The sequence below is a fragment of the Sus scrofa genome, chromosome X (genome assembly GCF_000003025.6).
Source record: "Sus scrofa isolate TJ Tabasco breed Duroc chromosome X, Sscrofa11.1, whole genome shotgun sequence".
NCBI lineage: Eukaryota > Metazoa > Chordata > Mammalia > Artiodactyla > Suidae > Sus > Sus scrofa.
This window is the reverse complement of record NC_010461.5, coordinates 27,027,918-27,045,976: the sequence shown is the minus strand read 5'-3', so window position 1 is coordinate 27,045,976 and position 18,059 is coordinate 27,027,918. Positions and strand designations below refer to the sequence as shown.

At 39.3% G+C, this 18,059-nt stretch overlaps 1 protein-coding gene and 1 non-coding gene across 23 annotated transcripts in view; both read left to right on the top strand.

The window, feature by feature from the left end:
* The window catches only part of DMD (dystrophin), a 2,622,506-nt gene extending 2,604,752 nt beyond the window's left edge, over window positions 1-17,754 (top strand). For 15 of the 22 annotated variants that reach the window (XM_021079551.1, XM_021079550.1, XM_021079544.1 and 12 more), the window contains 2 exons: window positions 846-938; window positions 15,237-17,449. In XM_021079551.1, coding sequence (XP_020935210.1) covers window positions 846-938; window positions 15,237-15,334 — 191 coding nt within the window. In that variant the 3' untranslated portion in view covers window positions 15,335-17,449. 22 annotated transcript variants of the gene reach the window in all.
* On the top strand, window positions 9,532-9,603 carry TRNAE-UUC. Its single transcript has one exon. It is a non-coding gene; the product is annotated as a tRNA-Glu (tRNA).

Below are 18,059 nucleotides of genomic sequence, written 5' to 3'. Positions count from 1 at the left end.
AAGCACAACTATGATGAAATAACCCCACGTAAAAAAGAAGACAGGATCATAACTTCTCAGTATAGCCCATATCTACAGTCCTTAGACTATCAATATTTCATTACCTATATAGGTCACATATAACTTTCGTTTCTCCGTATTACATTGGACTTTAAAGGTACTTGGGTTTTGTTTGTATTTTTGGTTAAATGTCAAAGGAAAGAGTGAGAAAAATACCTCAGTGAATCTGTTCCTTTCTTACCTTCATAAAGTGCATGCAAAATGTCACATTCTTGTTTTGTTTTGAAGAGACACACTGCAAGTGTGTGATAATGGAGAGGATGGTCACACTGTAAGTGTGTGATAATGGAGAGGATGGTCGACAGAGACCTGCACAGGGAAATCTATTCAACATTCTGTGATAACCTATATGGGAATGGATATTCAGTGTATGGCTGAATCACTGTGCTGTACAGCAGAATTTAACATAACACTATAAATCAACTGTACTTCAATAAAATTACATTTAAAAATTAAATAAAAGATCTGAAGCTCAAAAAAAAAGACATTTCACGTTTGTTAATGGGGCACAAGAAACTTATGGCAATTTTATCATAACTTCTAAGCAGGTATACATTCTTCTTTTCCAAAGACAATGACCTAGATAAATCCCTGCATGAAAGTCTTCTTCCTTTGAAGGAATGGTTCCCTAATTATTAAGCTTGAGGGGTATTATTTTTGTTTATTTATGAACAAGTGAAAATGAATTTATAGTGGTTTTTAAATGCCATCATGAACCTTTTCTCTAGTCTCTCTCTTTTTTCCTTAGTTGTAATTTGCCATTGTTTGTGTTTGCTCTCCTTAAGGCGAGGAAGATCTTCTCAGTCCTCCCCAGGACACAAACACAGGATTAGAGGAAGTGATGGAGCAACTCAACAACTCTTTCCCGAGCTCAAGAGGTAAGCTCCACTACCTGGAAGTCCCTTGGGCTTCCACAAGGTAGGCCTCTCGCTGCCGTACCCAGCTAAAGTGTGTAGTTTCTGTGTTTACCACAACAAATGCTGACAGAATGCCAACTGGGGATCCTTGTGAGAAGATTTTATTTTTAAATGTGAATTTCTGGTTTGGAGTACTTTGAATTCAAACCCTCATGTAATCCAGATGTTTCTGGAAATCAGGATAATCCATTTATAAAGTATGTTCCTTGCTTGGCACAATTAGTCTGAAGAGTTCATTATGAGAAGCTTTTACTTAGGAGCAATTATTAAGTGACTTTTACAGATGAGGAAATGAATGCCCTGATGGTGCCTTTGCCGGGAACATATAGCAGCTATGTGATACAGTGAGGGCCAGAATATGTACAGCAGTTTATGTAGTGTATAGCAGTGCTGGAGGCTCTGGCTCACAATCTGATGCTCTTTATGTATATTTAAAACCTGTGTCTTACCCCGTCATTTAAATGTAAGTACAATTAAATCCTTATGTACTAGTGGTGTTTTTTCACTTCCATAGAACACAATCTTCACAAAGAAAGGCATTGATATTATTTAATTTAAATATTAACATATCCTAATATTATTACTATTTAACATTCATATTATTTCTCTTCGTTACTTTGACCTTGTATATTTTGCCTCTCATACCAAAAAACATTTTACCCCACCGAATTTTCCCACCAGCCAGTATGAGCTTCCGATGCCTTACTTCATCCAAGGAGGTATTTTGCTGCTGTTGTAAGTTTTTCACAGCATTTCTTTTGGTTCATTGCCCTAACATAAAACAGAGTCACTGACCCACACCCCCTTCAGTGAATAAAAAGAATGGCAGACAGCATGGGGACTAGAGTCAGCAATAGTGTATTGCAAATTTCTAAGTTGCTAAGAAAGAAAATCTTAAAGAATTCTCATCACAAGAGAATAAAAATTGTAACTTTGTATGGTGACATGGAAAACAGATCTGTTGGGGTGATCATTTCACAGTGCATACAAGTGTCAAATCAGTAGGTTGTACAGCTGAAACTAATATAATGTACGTCAGTTAGACATCAACAACAACAAAAAAAGAATGGCAGCAGTCACCTGTGAGCAAATAGAGGGAAGCTCAGGGCTTTGTGCTAGTGATTGGCACCCCTAATGGGCACCCAGGGAGGGAAGGGCAGCAGACAGTCTGGCTATTTGTTCCTCCATAAGGGCAATGAGGAGGGTGTTTTGAGTCATGTGTTTTCCTATCTTTTGTTCAGTGTCAGTTAACAATGGCCATTTCCCAGCTATTTGATGTATGAGTGAATGTCGTGCAGCGCACATTAAAAGCAATAATGCTCTCATAGAGCGTTGCTAAGGAACCATCAGGGGAAGCTAATTTTAAATGTCTGCACCAACCATCTTTTCACTGCTGAGCACCTCTAAGGTGTTTTTAACAGATAAAAATCTTATGTTTTCCACCCACCTCCTTATCCCCCAACCTACCACCCTCTTCTCCATCCTGACTATCTTAGTTGTCTCCTGTCCCGAGATGCCGTAATGCCGTAATTCGTAATGAGAAGACCGCACGCTGGCTTGACATGAATCAAACCTGTTCACCTTTATCCTGCCAGCTTTTACTAGCACCTACTATGTACCAAGGGAGGAGTTAGGGATGCAAAGAAGAAATGGCAAGTTCCTGCACATCAAGGTGCTTATGGTCAGTTGGGGATGCAGGCTTCTCGAGAAGTTCCTTCCACAGCACAGTAGTATTACTGCTGTAATGGAGAGGGAGTCTGGGAAATACCCTTCTAGATAAATAGGAAGGGACTAACCTCAAGCAGACCAAGTGTCTTTCTCAAAATTCCACAGCTACTAGTGGACCCCATATCTCACACATGTCACTCACTGACCCCAAGCTTTCCCATGAAGGACATAGATGTGGGTCTCATCCCAGCCCCTTGACCTGAAAGCTTGTTTACCTGCTCTGTGGGAAGTCAGCGGCTGTTCTGGGCATTTCTTTCATATGCGAACAATTAGAGTACCAGAGGAGCGGCTACAGCACAGCTCATGGCTCTGCTTCCCTAGCAGCAGCCTTCTTGTACCGGCTCACCCTAATTATCTTTAAGGTGAGGGCTTCGCATCCTCTCCCTGCATCCCCCTTTTAGAGTCCTTGCTAGACAGCACGTGAGTATTAAATATCAGAAATGTATCTCTTTGTGGAGTTCCCGTGGGGCACAGTGGGTTAAGGATCCAGTGTTGTCACTGCAGCAGCTCAGGTTCCTGGCCTGGGAACTTCCACATGCCATGTACACAGCCAGAAATAAAGAAATATACTTCCTCTGGTATGATATTTGGCAGTCCACATCTCTGGTGTTATATTTACTTGTAGGGTGTTAATTTACATATATGTAAACCTGGGATACTCTATTCAGGCCTCCTGGATAGTGTTTACTACATTAGTGCTTATGGAAGCATGTCATGCTCTGAGTGCTAATCTGAGTTCTCAAATAGGGGGTAAGGGGGCTTTGTCTGATATCAGTTCCATTAACCAAGTTCCTCCTTGCTCAATAGTACCCTCATGGCCTGAGAGAATTCATTCATTTTCCTGAAGAAAACACAATCAAATAAACAAAAAACACATAACAAGAAAGTAGATAAGGTGCTAGAAAACCTGGCTGGTCTTTCTGTGATGCTGTGACCTTGACAGTTTTCTCTTTTGTTGCTTCTACCTACCAAATTATGCCTTATTATAGGCCCTTTATGATTCTGGACCCAATTCCAATGTGTGGGATTTTTTCCGCCCATCGTCAAACAATTCTCTTAAACCAGCCGGGTGTCCTACAATTCACCTCAATCCTGATGCTCTATCCAGAGACAGCATCACATCCCACAGGTAAAAGGCTCAGTCCCGCAAGACCACCCCACTCCTGATGTCAGAACGCCAGTTCTAAGTCCAGGTTTTCACCTGGGCCTCTGACCCACTGGATACAGACAAGAGATTTCAATAACCCCCTCCCTGGATTCAATTAATTTGCTAGAGAGGCTCACAGAACTCAGAGATTTCACTTACTAGATCACAAGTTTATTATAAATGGATACAACCCAGGAACAGCCAGATGGAAGAGGTGCATAGGGCAAGGTCTGTGGGAAGGTCTCTGGGTTCACCACTCTCCTCACATCTCCATGTGCTCACCAACCCAGTTCTTCAAACCCTGTCCTTTTGGATTTTTATGGAAGCTTCGTTACGTAGGCATGAGTGATTAAATCACTGGCCATTGGTGACTGGAGTCGAACTCCAGCCTGTCTCCCCTCCCTGGAGGTGAGGAGAGAGGAATGGAAGTTCCCACCCTCTAATCACAAGGTTGGCTCCACTGGCAACAATCCTAAGGTGCTTTCCAGTAGTCACCTTGGTAACCTAATGAAAGACACCTTGCTGCTTCTCATCACCAGAAATCCCAAGGGTTTTAGGAGCTCTGTTCCTGGAAAGGGGACAAAGACTAAACAATGTATTTCCTATTATAAATTATAGTATCGCACCTTTTTCTCCATAAATTTACATGGATAAAAAGTCTAATAAAAATCAGCTGATCATCAGTGCACTCTAAAAAGTGGAGTTGGGGGGGTGCTTTATTTCTAACTAAAAGCATTTCTTTTTAATTTTGAAAGAGTGGAGACTATATACACATATATATGGGGGATTGAGTGGAAACATCTTACCACTTAGTAGGTACATTAAGTTGGTATTAAGCAGACAGTCTTGAGATTCTTAACATTTTGGATTACAGACTCTCCCAAATGGAAGGGCTTTGAAAGGTCTTCGTACCACATTTGACATTCAAAACAGTGGCTTTCGATCTTTTTTGACTGTTATCCATAAGAAGAGAAACATTTTATATCTCAGACTGGGGTGAAGTTATAAAACAGATTATTTGTGTGTGTATGTACACACATATGTATGTACCCACCATATATACACCACACATATATGTATATAGTCACATATACAAATATAAGAGACCAAAGTTTCATGAAACAATACTTTCTATATTACATATAATTCACATTGTTTCTGTTTTATTTCTTTAAAAATAAAATGCTGGTTGCGGTCCACTATATTGATTTTCTGATCCAGCAATTTAAAAATACTGATCTAACTGATCTCAGTTTTCCTTGCCCAAGTGAATATATATATATATATATATATATATTTTTTTTTTTTTTTTTTTTTTTTTTTTTCTTTTTAGGGCCACATGGAGGTTTGGCCTATGGAAGTTTCCAGGCTAGGGGTCCAATCAGAGCTACAGCTGCCGGCCTACACCACAGCCACAGCAACACAGGATCCAAGCCGCATCTGTGACCTACACCACAGCTCACGGCAATGCCAGATCCTTAACCCACTGGACAAAGTTAGGGATTGAACCCGCAACCTGGTTCCTGGTTGGATTCGTTTCTGCTGCACCACAATGGGAACTCCATATATATATATATTTTTTTTTAATTACATTTTAAAAGTTTTTTACCATGGAAGTTTCTGCTAAGACCTTAGAAAACACTGTATTTTTAGTCTAAGTCTGCCATCCATGTTCCCATTGTTGTGTTACAAAAAATGAAGTTCATGGTTGCCACAGCTGTTTCAGACAGCTGTTTGAATAACTTAAAGCAGATGTCAGAGCCAGAAGTCTGACATTTAGTGGAAATGTGCTATTAAATACCACCTCATGGTTTACTTAACCCTGCTTGATAATTGCACACAGAGGAAAAGGCTTTAATATCACGGTTTTTTCATAAATATAAAGCGCAAAGATGGGGGAGTTATCGTGTACTTTAAACGACAACTTTTTTGTTATCCTTTCCCACAGTTTTGACTTACAGCTCCGGTTCTCAGATATCAGCTAATCTTCATCTTTCATTTCCACTCAAAGTATCTGGATGCCCAAAGAAGTGAAGAGCCCTGTTCATGGCTCTTCAGCAAGTTTAATTAGGCTCCAGGTCTGATCTTGATGGCTTTGTTTCAGTGTTGTACAAATTAATAAAGGGGGCTGCATGCTTTTCCGATTAGTGATATACTGATAACCAGCACTATCCCGCATCATAGCCACTATAAGCCACAGGAGTTCCAGGTGTGAATGTGTGCATGTTTAGCTTTGCGATCATATCTTTCCTGATGAATGTCTAGGTCTAGTTAGTTATTCACAACCACTTAAGAAGTTTGAGTGCCTCGGTGCATATTAAACACAGAATGTTAGCCAGTTTCTATCCAACCTGTTTATATAATCTATCCCTCTGACTATAAAAAGAAGTAGAAGTTGAATTCCACTGTAATAAAAATCATTACCTACCATTAGACACTTTCTAAATTCCCCTAGCATTCTATAGGAATACTACTACATGGGTAGAATAAACAATAAACAGTATTTTCAAATAAATTCCTTGGGAGTTCCCTTGTGGCACAGCGGGTTAAGTATCTGGCACTGTCACTGCAGGAACCCAGGTTGCTGCTATGGTGCAGGTTCGCTCCCTGGCTGGGAAATTTCCACATGCCGGGGGTGCAGCCAAATAAAATAAAATATACCCTTTAAGTGATTTGTCCACACGTCTCTGATCATTCAGCAGTGTAACAAAGGTTTTTTTAGATGCAGATGCATTCATGAAAAAAATGCTTCCCTAGTCAGGGGTAGGGTATTGGCCTCTGTAAAAATGAGGTGCCACTGTATATAGATTAATGATAGGATCCCAGATAAGTTCTTAGTGCAGTAAGAACTCAAGAAGCAGTTAGCACTGTTAGTCAGGTATTTCTGCTACCTGTATAATCTCTTACCTGCTGACCTGTGCCACATTATTTTTATCACCAGCAGCCCATGCCATCCTCTCCCTCTCATTCTACCCCCTCCTAAATAAGCCCACATATATTCTGTTAAATGCCTCTAAATTAGCAACCCAGCAGCTTCGCAAAACCTACCATCTTCTAAAATTCAAACCTTGTCTGTGGTTCTTTTATGGAAGAGCAACATTAACAACAAAGGCAGGTGGGAGCATCCTGTGCCCCCTTGCAGGTACCCTTCTCTTTCCTCTCAGCTTCCATAAACAATTTTTGCTGTTGTTCCTTTATACCAGCAGCCAACACACTGCAGTCCATGGACCAAAGAGCCCGCTACCTCTCTTTATAAATAAAAATTTTTCGTAACACAACCACACCCATTTATTTACATACTGTCTCGGGTTGCTTTCTCAATGCAAGGGCAGAGTTGAATAGTTAACTGTGAGACTTGCAAAGCCTAAAATATTTACTTTCTGGCCCTTTACAGAGAAAGTATGCCAAGGCCTGCTCTACATTATGAAACTGTTGTCCATTCTAACTCATTACCTATATACAGCTACACATTTTGGTGATCAACTTTCAGTTCAACAAAAGTGTGCTTTTGAATTGATGTATGCATTTATATCTGTGTTCACCAAAGGTCCTGCATGTTTCAATCAAGTATAGCCATTTGAATCTTCATTTGTAATGAAACAGAAATCCTAAAAAGGGACTCATTCTTCCTTAACTTTTTAACACAGTCAGTGAACTGAGATAAAGAAACTAATCAAAATACCTAGAAATAGTAAGGTCCTGTGGTTCCAATTCTGAATAAAGAATTACAATCCTCTCAAGTGTGTGCTGCCCGAGGAAATGAAACTTCTCCAGACCTGACTGACCAAACCCTTTATTTAGACTCAGGACCTCGCAGCACACTTCCTTTTTCTCTTGATTCATTTCCTGACACTGCATACCACACTGCCAGATGGACCCCTCACTGAAGGTCTAAGGACTCATTTCCAAAGAATGCATTTTTCAAAATAAAACTTTAATCTGATACTTCATTGGTAAAGAATTTTCTGATGGTGTAACCAGTGAACAGCTTCCATTTTGTCAGTGTAGAAACTTCCTAATACAAGGAGAAAACAAGTGTAAAGCAGAGGTCCCTTTGTACTAATGCTAATGAGTACACTGGAACCCAAGTGACAAGGGAGGGTTTTGAAAGAGGTCAGGGTTCACATAGTTCTGAGAGGTCCATTTTACATAAAATATGGTGTCTGAAGAAGTACCTGAAACAAAACCTAAGTCATTTGCTGCATCTTCAGCAGTGGCCTGTTGATACTGAGCTCTGAATGAGGCTTGGTGTAGAATTAAGAGATATACGTAAGCTTTATCATCCTAGGAACCATAGTTAAATTCTGCAACTAAATCATATTGCTTTCTGACAACACTCTCCTTCCTAAAGCAAGTTTTAAAAATAGACCAAAGTTACAAGTCAAAACAAGTTGCCAGCCCTTGGTATCCAAGCTAAAGAGTAGGAGGCAAGGCCAAGATGACTAAAACACCAAAGGACTCTTGACCATGAACCTAGTAGTTACCTTATTCACTTCAGCCAGCATTTAGCAAACACCCATAGTGCCGAGGTATAGTACAGGTGGGCATCGGGGATAGAGATGTAGGTAAGCAACATGTGGGCCCTACCTTCAAGGAGCTCGTAGTCTTAAAGGGGAAGGGAATCAGTTCTACTCGCAGACAGTATAACCATGAAATAAAGGGTTTTTTTTTAAAGTTTGCTCAGGGAGTCAAAAAGAATGGATGAATGATTCACACTGGGATTCGTTTGAGCCATCAAGGATGAAATGATGTTCTCTCCCCTTCCCTTTTCCCCATCGTCTGGCATGGGCCTACCACTAGGAACAATACCCCTTTTTCTCTTTTTTTCCTGGTTTGAGGAACTTCACGAATACCTCAGCCATGCTTAGGACATCATCAAGCAGATAGCTTCTGTATTTCCAAGAACTCTCTGATTCAGGAAAATTCACAAAGAAGGAAATGGCAGGAAGAGAGTCATACCTCAAAAACCTTTAAATGTACACTCTTAAGTTTTCAACACTGAACTTGAGTTTTGAAAGGTTTCTTTTGGATTAGTAGCTCCATACCTCTTCATTCTGGACTAGTGGTTCTCAAATTGTTTCAGGGGATTATAAGTCTTCTTGGAACCCCTGAGCATGGGGGGTCAGGGGTAAAGGGAGATGGTGTACAGGGTCTCTCACAGCTCTGCTTTTATCTGCTCTAAATACTGGGATTCATATCAGGTTGTTTTAGGAAGTGTCCCATTGCTAATGCCAAAGTTTGAAAACCAGTATCTCACTTTGGAGAGCCTGGAGACAAAAAGGAAATTATGTGTCCAGGATATGCTAGGTGTGTGGTCAGCGGTCCCTTATTTCCTGTCCAGTTACAAATATTAGCATAGAAAAACCTTCTTACCTGAACTTACTTTTCAAAAATAAATAAATGCATACAGATGTAGGATTCTATAAAATAAACAAGGCCAGTGAGTGGGCCTTTGGCTACTGACTCTCAAGGCCCCTGGTAGCAGTTGAATCATGAGGCAGAAGTTGAAAGCTCATTTTTGCATCTGGCTCCATGGCTTGCCCATAAGTGGGACTTATCTCCTTCCTGCTTTGTTTCAATTTTCTCTAGTGCCCCCATTCCCATCATGGGCATGCTCAGCATCTATAAGATAGAACAAGTTCATCCAAGAAGATGGAGTCTAGCCTTTATACAGGGAGTTCCCTGGTAGTCTAGAGGTTAGGACTCAGCACTTTCACGGCTGAGACCCAGGTTCAATCCCTGGTCTGGGAACTGAGATCCCACGTCACCACTGCACACTGTGGCCAAAGGGTGAAAAAAAGCCTCTATGTAATGTTCTGCCTTACATTTGGGGTGCAGACTTTTGGCTCCCAAAGCCAGCTAGCTACTATTCATGTTTTGGCATGCTGATCAGCAAGTGGACAATAAAGAGATTCTGAGGTATTTGGACAGTAAGCTTGAAAGTCTACAATTGCCCTTGAAACCAATGTTTGATTTGTCAGATTTCTATGCTGTACCAGCTTTCATTCAGTTGAACACGTGAGCTCTATGGATTCTATAAGTGACGTCTCCTGGATCATGTTATCTGTTCACACCAATTTTAAGTGTATGTAAAGGTGATTTGACTGGATGTGTCTTTGGGGTTTTTTGTTTCTGTTTTTATTTTTTTTTCAGAAGGGGATAAATGAATTGTCATCTCAACATTTGTTTGGTAAAAGAAGCAAATTGGTATGAAACTGTATATTTATGCATGTTTTTTTTTTCCTTTCTGATATCTCTGCCTCTTCCTCTCTCTATTATTAAAGGAAGAAATACCCCTGGGAAGCCAGTGAGAGAGGTTAGTGAGATTCAGGCTCACAGCCATGGCTTCTGTCTGTCTCATCCTGCTTTCTGTGTTTGGCGTTTGTGTAAGACTTGTGTGCGTGCACGCGCATGTATGTATTACACGTGTCATCATCTAAGGATGGTAGTCACCTCTCCACTTGCAGCTTATGAGGAACATTCCTCAAATGTTCATTGCCATTGTCATCACCATGACAACAGGACCAGGGGTTGGGGGAACAGGAACCTTTTAAAATGGCAACTCTTTGTAGTCCCTAGATTGGCATCCTACAGTTCATCATCTGTTGCCACGTGCAACACATACACAATCTTCAAATTAAATTTAGCCTTGAACCTAACTGATGAGTCATAAAGCTTCCTTCTACTCCCAGGACTCTAGCATTTTCTTCCAGTGCCCTTGGTTTTTATTCTTCTGGGATGATTTCATTTTTTTTTTCTTTTTTCTGGTTCCTACACTCTTTCTTTCCCACTTCAGCTAACATTTTTTGAGCCCTTACTGTGTGCCAAGGACTTTCTAAGCACTTTTCATCCTTTTCATTATTATAATCTTCAGGACAAGCCTATATGAGGTAGGTACTCTTTTAACCCCATTTTATAGATGAGGAAACTGAGTCAATGAAAGGGTAAGCAGTGTATGCAAGGTGATAGAGCCAGGATTTGAACCCAAGCAGTCTGGGTTCAGACCCACACTCTTAACTCTTACACTTCACTGCAACTTAGAAAATGTTTTCTGAAAAGCATATGTCATCTCAACTTGTCCTTTAAAGGGTGCTTTTTTTAAAATTGGCATTTGGAGCCAGATAGAATAATAACCAATTAGGGGGTTAAAAACTGAAGGTTAGTCTTGAGGGATTTTTTTTAAATGCCGATATTTTTTAAATGCCTTTTATGGATAGGGTACAGCATTATCACTGAATGTGGTTCAGGATTTTACAGTGAAAAGCTGGTTCACACTTTGTCTAAATATTGAATTACCTAAAGAAATGACATTGGATGATAAAGTATTGAATGACAGCCCAAGTAAAATAAGATTGTCCTTACTAAGAGTTTAGTGTGAGGGACGTAAGAAGGAAAACTCTCCCATGGATGGAAATAGCGTTTACTATTGTGGGAGAAAGGTGGACAGGTAGAGTGTCCTTATATGAGAATGTTCTGGATCTTTAGGGACAGGATGGACAGGTGGAACCACTGATTCATTTAAACATAAGTAATCATACTGGAAATGCCGCCAACGCCATGCCATGCAAGTCTAATGAATTAAATGACCCTTCATTGTGTTGACACCAGCGCTCCCTTCCAAGGCTTATGGGGTCTGAGGGAGGGAGTGGGGGGTGGGCTGGGAGGAGGAACAGGAAACCTGAATTGGTGAAGCTCAATATTGAATGCTCCAGATGGTTTGCCTTCTTATGTGAGACTTCTTGGGTTCATTCTGATGGTAAGTGCCCTTAAAATTCACTTCAACTTGTGATAAAAAGTTGCACCATGTTCTTAACTACCACGAACATGTTTCTCTCATTAATGAATTTTAGAAAAGGCCAGCACATAAAATTGAAGTTACCTAAGTATTCGTAAAGTTTACTATGTGAGGTGTGTTGTAGTCCAGTAAGTTTCCAAAAAGCCATAAAATCAAAACAAAGTGATTTTTCTTTTCTTTTTTAGGGTCTCACCTGCAGCAGATGGAAGTTTCCAGGCCAGTGGTTGAATCAGAGCTGCATCTGCAACCTGTGCCACAGTCACGGCAATGCCAGATCCTTAATCCACTGAGTGAGGCCAGGGATGGAACCCGCATCCTCACAGAGACAATGTGGGGTCCTTAACCCGATGAACTACAATGGGAACTCCAAAGTGATTATTTTAATGCTACAAAAATACAGGAGAATGGCTATTTTTTTTCAAAGATTACAGAGATGATGAGCAAATTTCACTGCAATATTCTGGCTTTATTTTGGCCAGTTGAATACTAACCATTTATTTGGGAATGGTATTTTTAAAAAACGGAGTGCCAGATTGCTACTGAGGTCTTGGATCTCTGCCAGAAAGTCTCGATTCCAATCACTGCAGCAAACAGTCCCCTGACACAGAGGTGGCGTGTGAGACTCCATGTGTCGCAGTTAGTGCCAACTTGGAAAAACAGACAACTACCCTAATGTTAAATGCATGGTGCCTTTCTCTTCAACAAGCCTTGCTTAAAGAATGGATTAAAGGAATACTTTCTATAGACTTATTTTTATGTCAACCTGTGCCTGAAGCTAATCACAGATGCTTGAATCCTGCCCATTTTCCAGGGCCTCATGCTCATACTACGAGATTTTCATTTTGACTTGAGAAAAGTCTGTCAGGTAAAATTAATGATCTCACTAATGTTCAGCCTTACACACATGGATAAGAGAGCCAGAAGACAAATCTATTTTCTGTGTCCCTATCATAGCGTGGTTTTATGCCTTCAGCGGGTTGAGGTATGTGATTCTTTGGGGCAGTATTGTCAAAGAGATAGAATTTTTTTTTTCTTGCTCTAAGGAAAACCTCCATGAAAAACACTGAAATCGTTATTCTGGTGAAGCAGATATTTGTAAACAAAGTAATGAAAGGTCTAATATAGAAAGAGTGAGGTGAGTCAGAACATTCATTTTTCTAGCATAAAGCTGCAAGGTCAGGTTAAAGGCCACCTAACATTTTGTGGGCATGTGTGTGGTATATTAAGACTCACGAATCTCTGTTTGACCTGGTTACTTTTTCAATAGCAGACACCCCTAGAACGTATGCCTCTTAAGAGACTCAAGATTTTTCCTGCCAGTCAGTAACTGAACACCATTTTGAGGAGTCAGAGTACCACCTGGCTATATAACCTATAAATGCATTTACATGTCTTTATCCTTTGAACTGCAGTCTGTATCTCGTAGCACACAGACTAAAATAGGCACTTTTTGATGATTCTCAATAAGCTGATGAGAAAAAATGATGTCTTTCCTGTTTTACATTTTATAATACATTGTCTAGCTACCAGGTGGACTATACTATAAGCAGATGTGAGTAATGAGAAGTAGTCAGAATTATATTTAGGTTTCAGGTTCTAAGAGTCTTGGGTTTTGTTTTTATTGGTTGCTTTCATCACTGTTTAGATTGCATGTAGGAGTTCCCATCGTGGCTCAGCAGTTAACGAACCCAACTAGGATCCATGAGGTTGTAGGTTCAATCCCAGGCCTCGCTCAGTGGGTTAAGGATCCGTCATTGCCATGAGCTGTGGTGTGGGTCGCAGACGCGGCTCGGATCCCACGTTGCTGTGGCTCTGGGGTAGGCCGGCGGCTATAGCTCCGATTCGACCCCTAGCCTGGGAAGCTCCATATGCCACGGGAGCGGCCCTAGAAAAGGCACAAAAAAATAAAAAAAAAAATCACAAGTAAATTAAAATTTGCAGTTAGTCTATTTTCAATTAAACATGAATAACTGTGCAGACTTCCCAGGGTTGCTGAACAGTCAAAAATAGATATGAGGGAAGCCCCCTAACCTGGTGGCACCACTTACAGGTCTGTGCTCTGAGGAGCACAGGGCCTAGCATGTCCTCCCGTGGTTGCTATGGTTTAGAAAAGTCAAAGATAATTTTTTTTCTTCATGGAGTGGAGGCCAGACTATTGGCTCACTCTAGAATGAATCGTACATGTGCTTTAAGTTTTTATATTTGCAGTCTCAACCAAAATCCAGAGTGATTTTTTAAAAGCCTAATTAGTCCTCACTGAAACTCTCTGTACTAATAAAGCTCAAAGAGATTTACCAACTTGGTCACCTTAATATAAGTGGCTGAATGGCATTAAACCTTTAATAAGTCTTGGCTTGATCTGGTGCCATCACTGCTTAAGTGCCTGCCTATGAATCCTCTTCAGATCCTCTCATATATTTAAAAACTATATGTCTCCTGAAATAAATATTAGACTAGAATACCTGCCCTAGTCTATCTTTAATTTTTATAGGGATTTTAACAATTATTATGGGAGTCTGTAAAGTTGATACATGGCAAGGTACTAATAGCCTAGTAAAGCATTTTTAGTTTCAAAGGCAGCACTTGAATAGTAGGATGATTTACTAATGTCTACGAATTAAAATTAGCCATATAAAAATATGGGACATATATGAAAAGGCAAGTCATAAAGTATGTCTCCAGTTATCTTACTCTAGACGTGAATTTTGTCACAAAGTACCCGAGGACATTGTGCTGCTTTTATGCTCCATGCTGGGGGATTAATGCTGGTCATGTCACACTATTAAAAGACTATTCTGTTAACCCTCATTTAGGAGGAGATCAAAAATGGGTTCACAGGATACTGAACCCATGCTATCCATGTGGGTCATATTATAATTAGGCTCTAAAGTAATTTGGAGTGAAAAGTGATGTTTATCCTGAAGCTTCCTAATTCAAATGTTAATGGTATATATATATATATATATATATATATATATATATATATATGTAAATTCAAGAGGTTATTTTTCAACCCATGTAAAATCAGAGAGAACCAGTCATCTACACCATAGCCTTAGACATGATCCGATAGCTTGTAACAGCCTTGAAATGAAGATTTCATGTCGTGGTGATGGTGGAGACGGTAATGGTGATAGCAAAAGGGTGGCGCTGGTGGGAGTGGCTGTAGTTGTGGTGGTTGTTTGATAGTAAAAAAAAAAAATTATAGTACAAGCACATAGTAAATAATCTCCCACAACCATGTGGAAAAGATACATCCCATCGTGAATTATTCCTGTTATGACAGGAATCATGGAATTGATTTTGATATCTATTTACATTGGGAAGATGAGTGCAGTCTTTGACTTTTTTGTCATTTACATGACACTAGTAGCCTGATCTGATATGAGGCTGATACTAACAGTGTGGAATGGCTTCATTAACAAGCTGTGCTTCTTTCTGGAAACTGGTGGAAAATCAAACCCTGTTGCATATACCCTCAATGCAGCTTCTGTGTTGTCTTCACCTAGAAATGGGGAGGATTTCCCAAGTGGCAAAGGTGACAATATCTGCACCTCGTATAAAGTCTGTCTTTCTCTTTGTTTTCCAGGACACAATGTAGGAAGCCTTTTCCACTTGGCAGATGATTTGGGCAGAGCGATGGAGTCCTTAGTTTCAGTCATGACAGATGAAGAAGGGGCAGAATAAATGTTTTACAACTCCTGATTCCCGCATGGTTTTTATAATATTCATACAACAAAGAGGATTAGACAGTAAGAGTTTACAAGAAAAAAATCTATATTTTTGTGAAGGGTAGTGGTACTATACTGTAGATTTCAGTAGTTTCTAAGTCTGTTATTGTTTTGTTAACAATGGCAGGTTTTACACGTCTATGCAATTGTACAAAAAAGTTATAAGAAAACTACATGTAAAATCTTGTTAGCTAAATAACTTGCCATTTCTTTATATGGAACGCATTTTGGGTTGTTTAAAAATTTATAACAGTTATAAAGAAAGATTGTAAACTAAAGTGTGCTTTATAAAAAAAAAAGTTGTTTATAAAAACCCCTAAAAATAAACATATACACACACACATACACACACACACAAACTCTGAGGCAGCGCATTGTTTTGCATCCTTTTAGCGTGACATCCATATGAAATTCATGGCTTTTTTCTTTTCTTACATATTAAAGATAGGACTTCCTCTAACACCACCAAATGACTACTTCACATCGCTCTTTTTCGAGTTGTTGACTTAGTGGGACTAGCTGTGGGTTTTCATTGTATACATCTATATGTCTATAAGTATGTAAATACTATAGGTATATAGATAATTAGATACAAAATTCTTGTTCAAATGTTCTTGCCACTTCCAAATGGAAAGAAACTGCTTCTGGTCATCCAGGCTTACCTGTTTTGGTCTAGAATGAATTTTCCCTGGAACCTGAAGCCAGAGGGAAACCACCACACTAAAACATTGTCTGGGGCTCCAGATGTTTCTCATTTTAAATTTTCCACTGACAATTAGAGTATGGAATTTTTAAGGGACATATGAATGAATACATAGCACTTGCTATGTCAGAGTAATCCTCTGGTTGATATATTCAGCTTCCTGCTGCTGACAATGCCACGGTTTAGATTTAATGATGCTTCAGTCAAAGTCAGCGCATCAGACGGCACGTTGATGCTCCAGCCAGGAGGAAGACTATGGTAGGGCTGGAGGGCTATGGACTCCCTGCCAGTCCCTTAGAGGGAGCAGGCCCCTCTTGAAGTAAAGGATTGCATGAATGTCCATAACCTTACAGAGAGATCTTTATAATTACAACTAAATTATTCTTTCCTCACAAACAGCAGTGGGTGTTTTGGTTTTCCGTTTTTTAAAGATTTTTTTTCCCCATTCCAATGGGTTTGCTGCAAGACTTAATTTAAAACAACCCTTGTGAAAATGTGTAAGATGGTAGCCCCATCACATTGTGATACTGTTAAATATCTACCCAGAAGCCCATGAACCATGTTTTTCTCCTTGGCATTTCTCTACACCTAATTCCAGACAGGTTTGCAAGTGGGAATGCAACTTGATGCAAATGTTCTGAACGGTACTCCAAACCCTTTTTGGTGGCTTAGGCAGGTTAAATAAAAACCCAAACCATTCAAAAAGAGGAGAACACTCAAGAGAACTAACTGGTTGGAAAAAGCTTTATTCTTTCGTTTCATCTTATTAGTCTTTGATTTTTGTTTATCATTCATTCAATAGAGATCACCATGTGACCTATCATTTTGCAAATCTGTTACCTCTTACATCAAGCGTAATTAACTTTTGAAGAGTGGGTTTTGTTTGTTATTTTACTAATGATAATTAACATCAAACATGGCTTCTCATGCTATTTCTACCTCACTTTGGTTTTGGGGTGTTCCTAATAATTGTGCACACCTGATTTCACAGCTTCACCATCTATCCATTGTGTGAACATTTTTCTCTATTTTCTTTTTCCTTCCTGCTTTACAAAAGAAAACCCAAAGCTCTAAGGTAACAAATTACATAAAGATTTGGTTTTAGTCTTGCATTTTTTTTTCCTTTATGTGACATTGGACTTTTTCTTTACCCAAGGATTTTTGTATTTAACCATGATTTAAAACAAAGGGTTACTTTACTCCCTACTAAGAAGTTTAAGTTTCATTCTAAAATCAGAGGTAAATAGAGTGCTTAATTTTGATTTAATCTTTTTGTTTTATTTTATCTTTTAGACATTAGTTCTGGAGTGAGTCTGTCAAAATATCTGAATAAAAAATGAGAGCTTTATTGCTACGTTTTAAGCATAATTTGGACTTAATTTCGTGTTCTTTATAACCACCAAGTATTAAACTATAAATCATAATCAATGTAACTGAAGCATAAACATCACATGGCATGTTATGTCATTGTTTTCAGGTACTGGGTTCTTGAGTATCATGATATATTGTGTTTTAACACCAACACTGTAACATTTACTAATTATTTTTTTAAACTTCAGTTTTACTGCATTTTCACAACATATCAGACTTCACCAAATATATGCCTTACTATTGTACTATATTACTGCTTTACTGTGTATCTCAATAAAGCACGCAGTTATGTTACAAAAAAAGTGTTGACTGGACTGTAGTATTTTGTTTTTATTTTAATTTACTTATTTTTTATATAGGTAATACTTTCATATTGTTAAAAATGAAGAATCTACAGTGGGTTAAGAATCTGGCATTGCCACAGGCCACAGCTGTGGTTCAGGCTGCAATGGCAGCATGGGTTCGATCCCCATCCTGGAAACTTAGATGTGTAGCAGGTGCAGCCAAATTTTATTAAAAAATAAAAAATCTAGAAAGCCAAACAGTTAAAAGAGGCTGACCACTGTATTCCCACCTCATCTTCACTGCCCTCTGAGCAAATATTGAT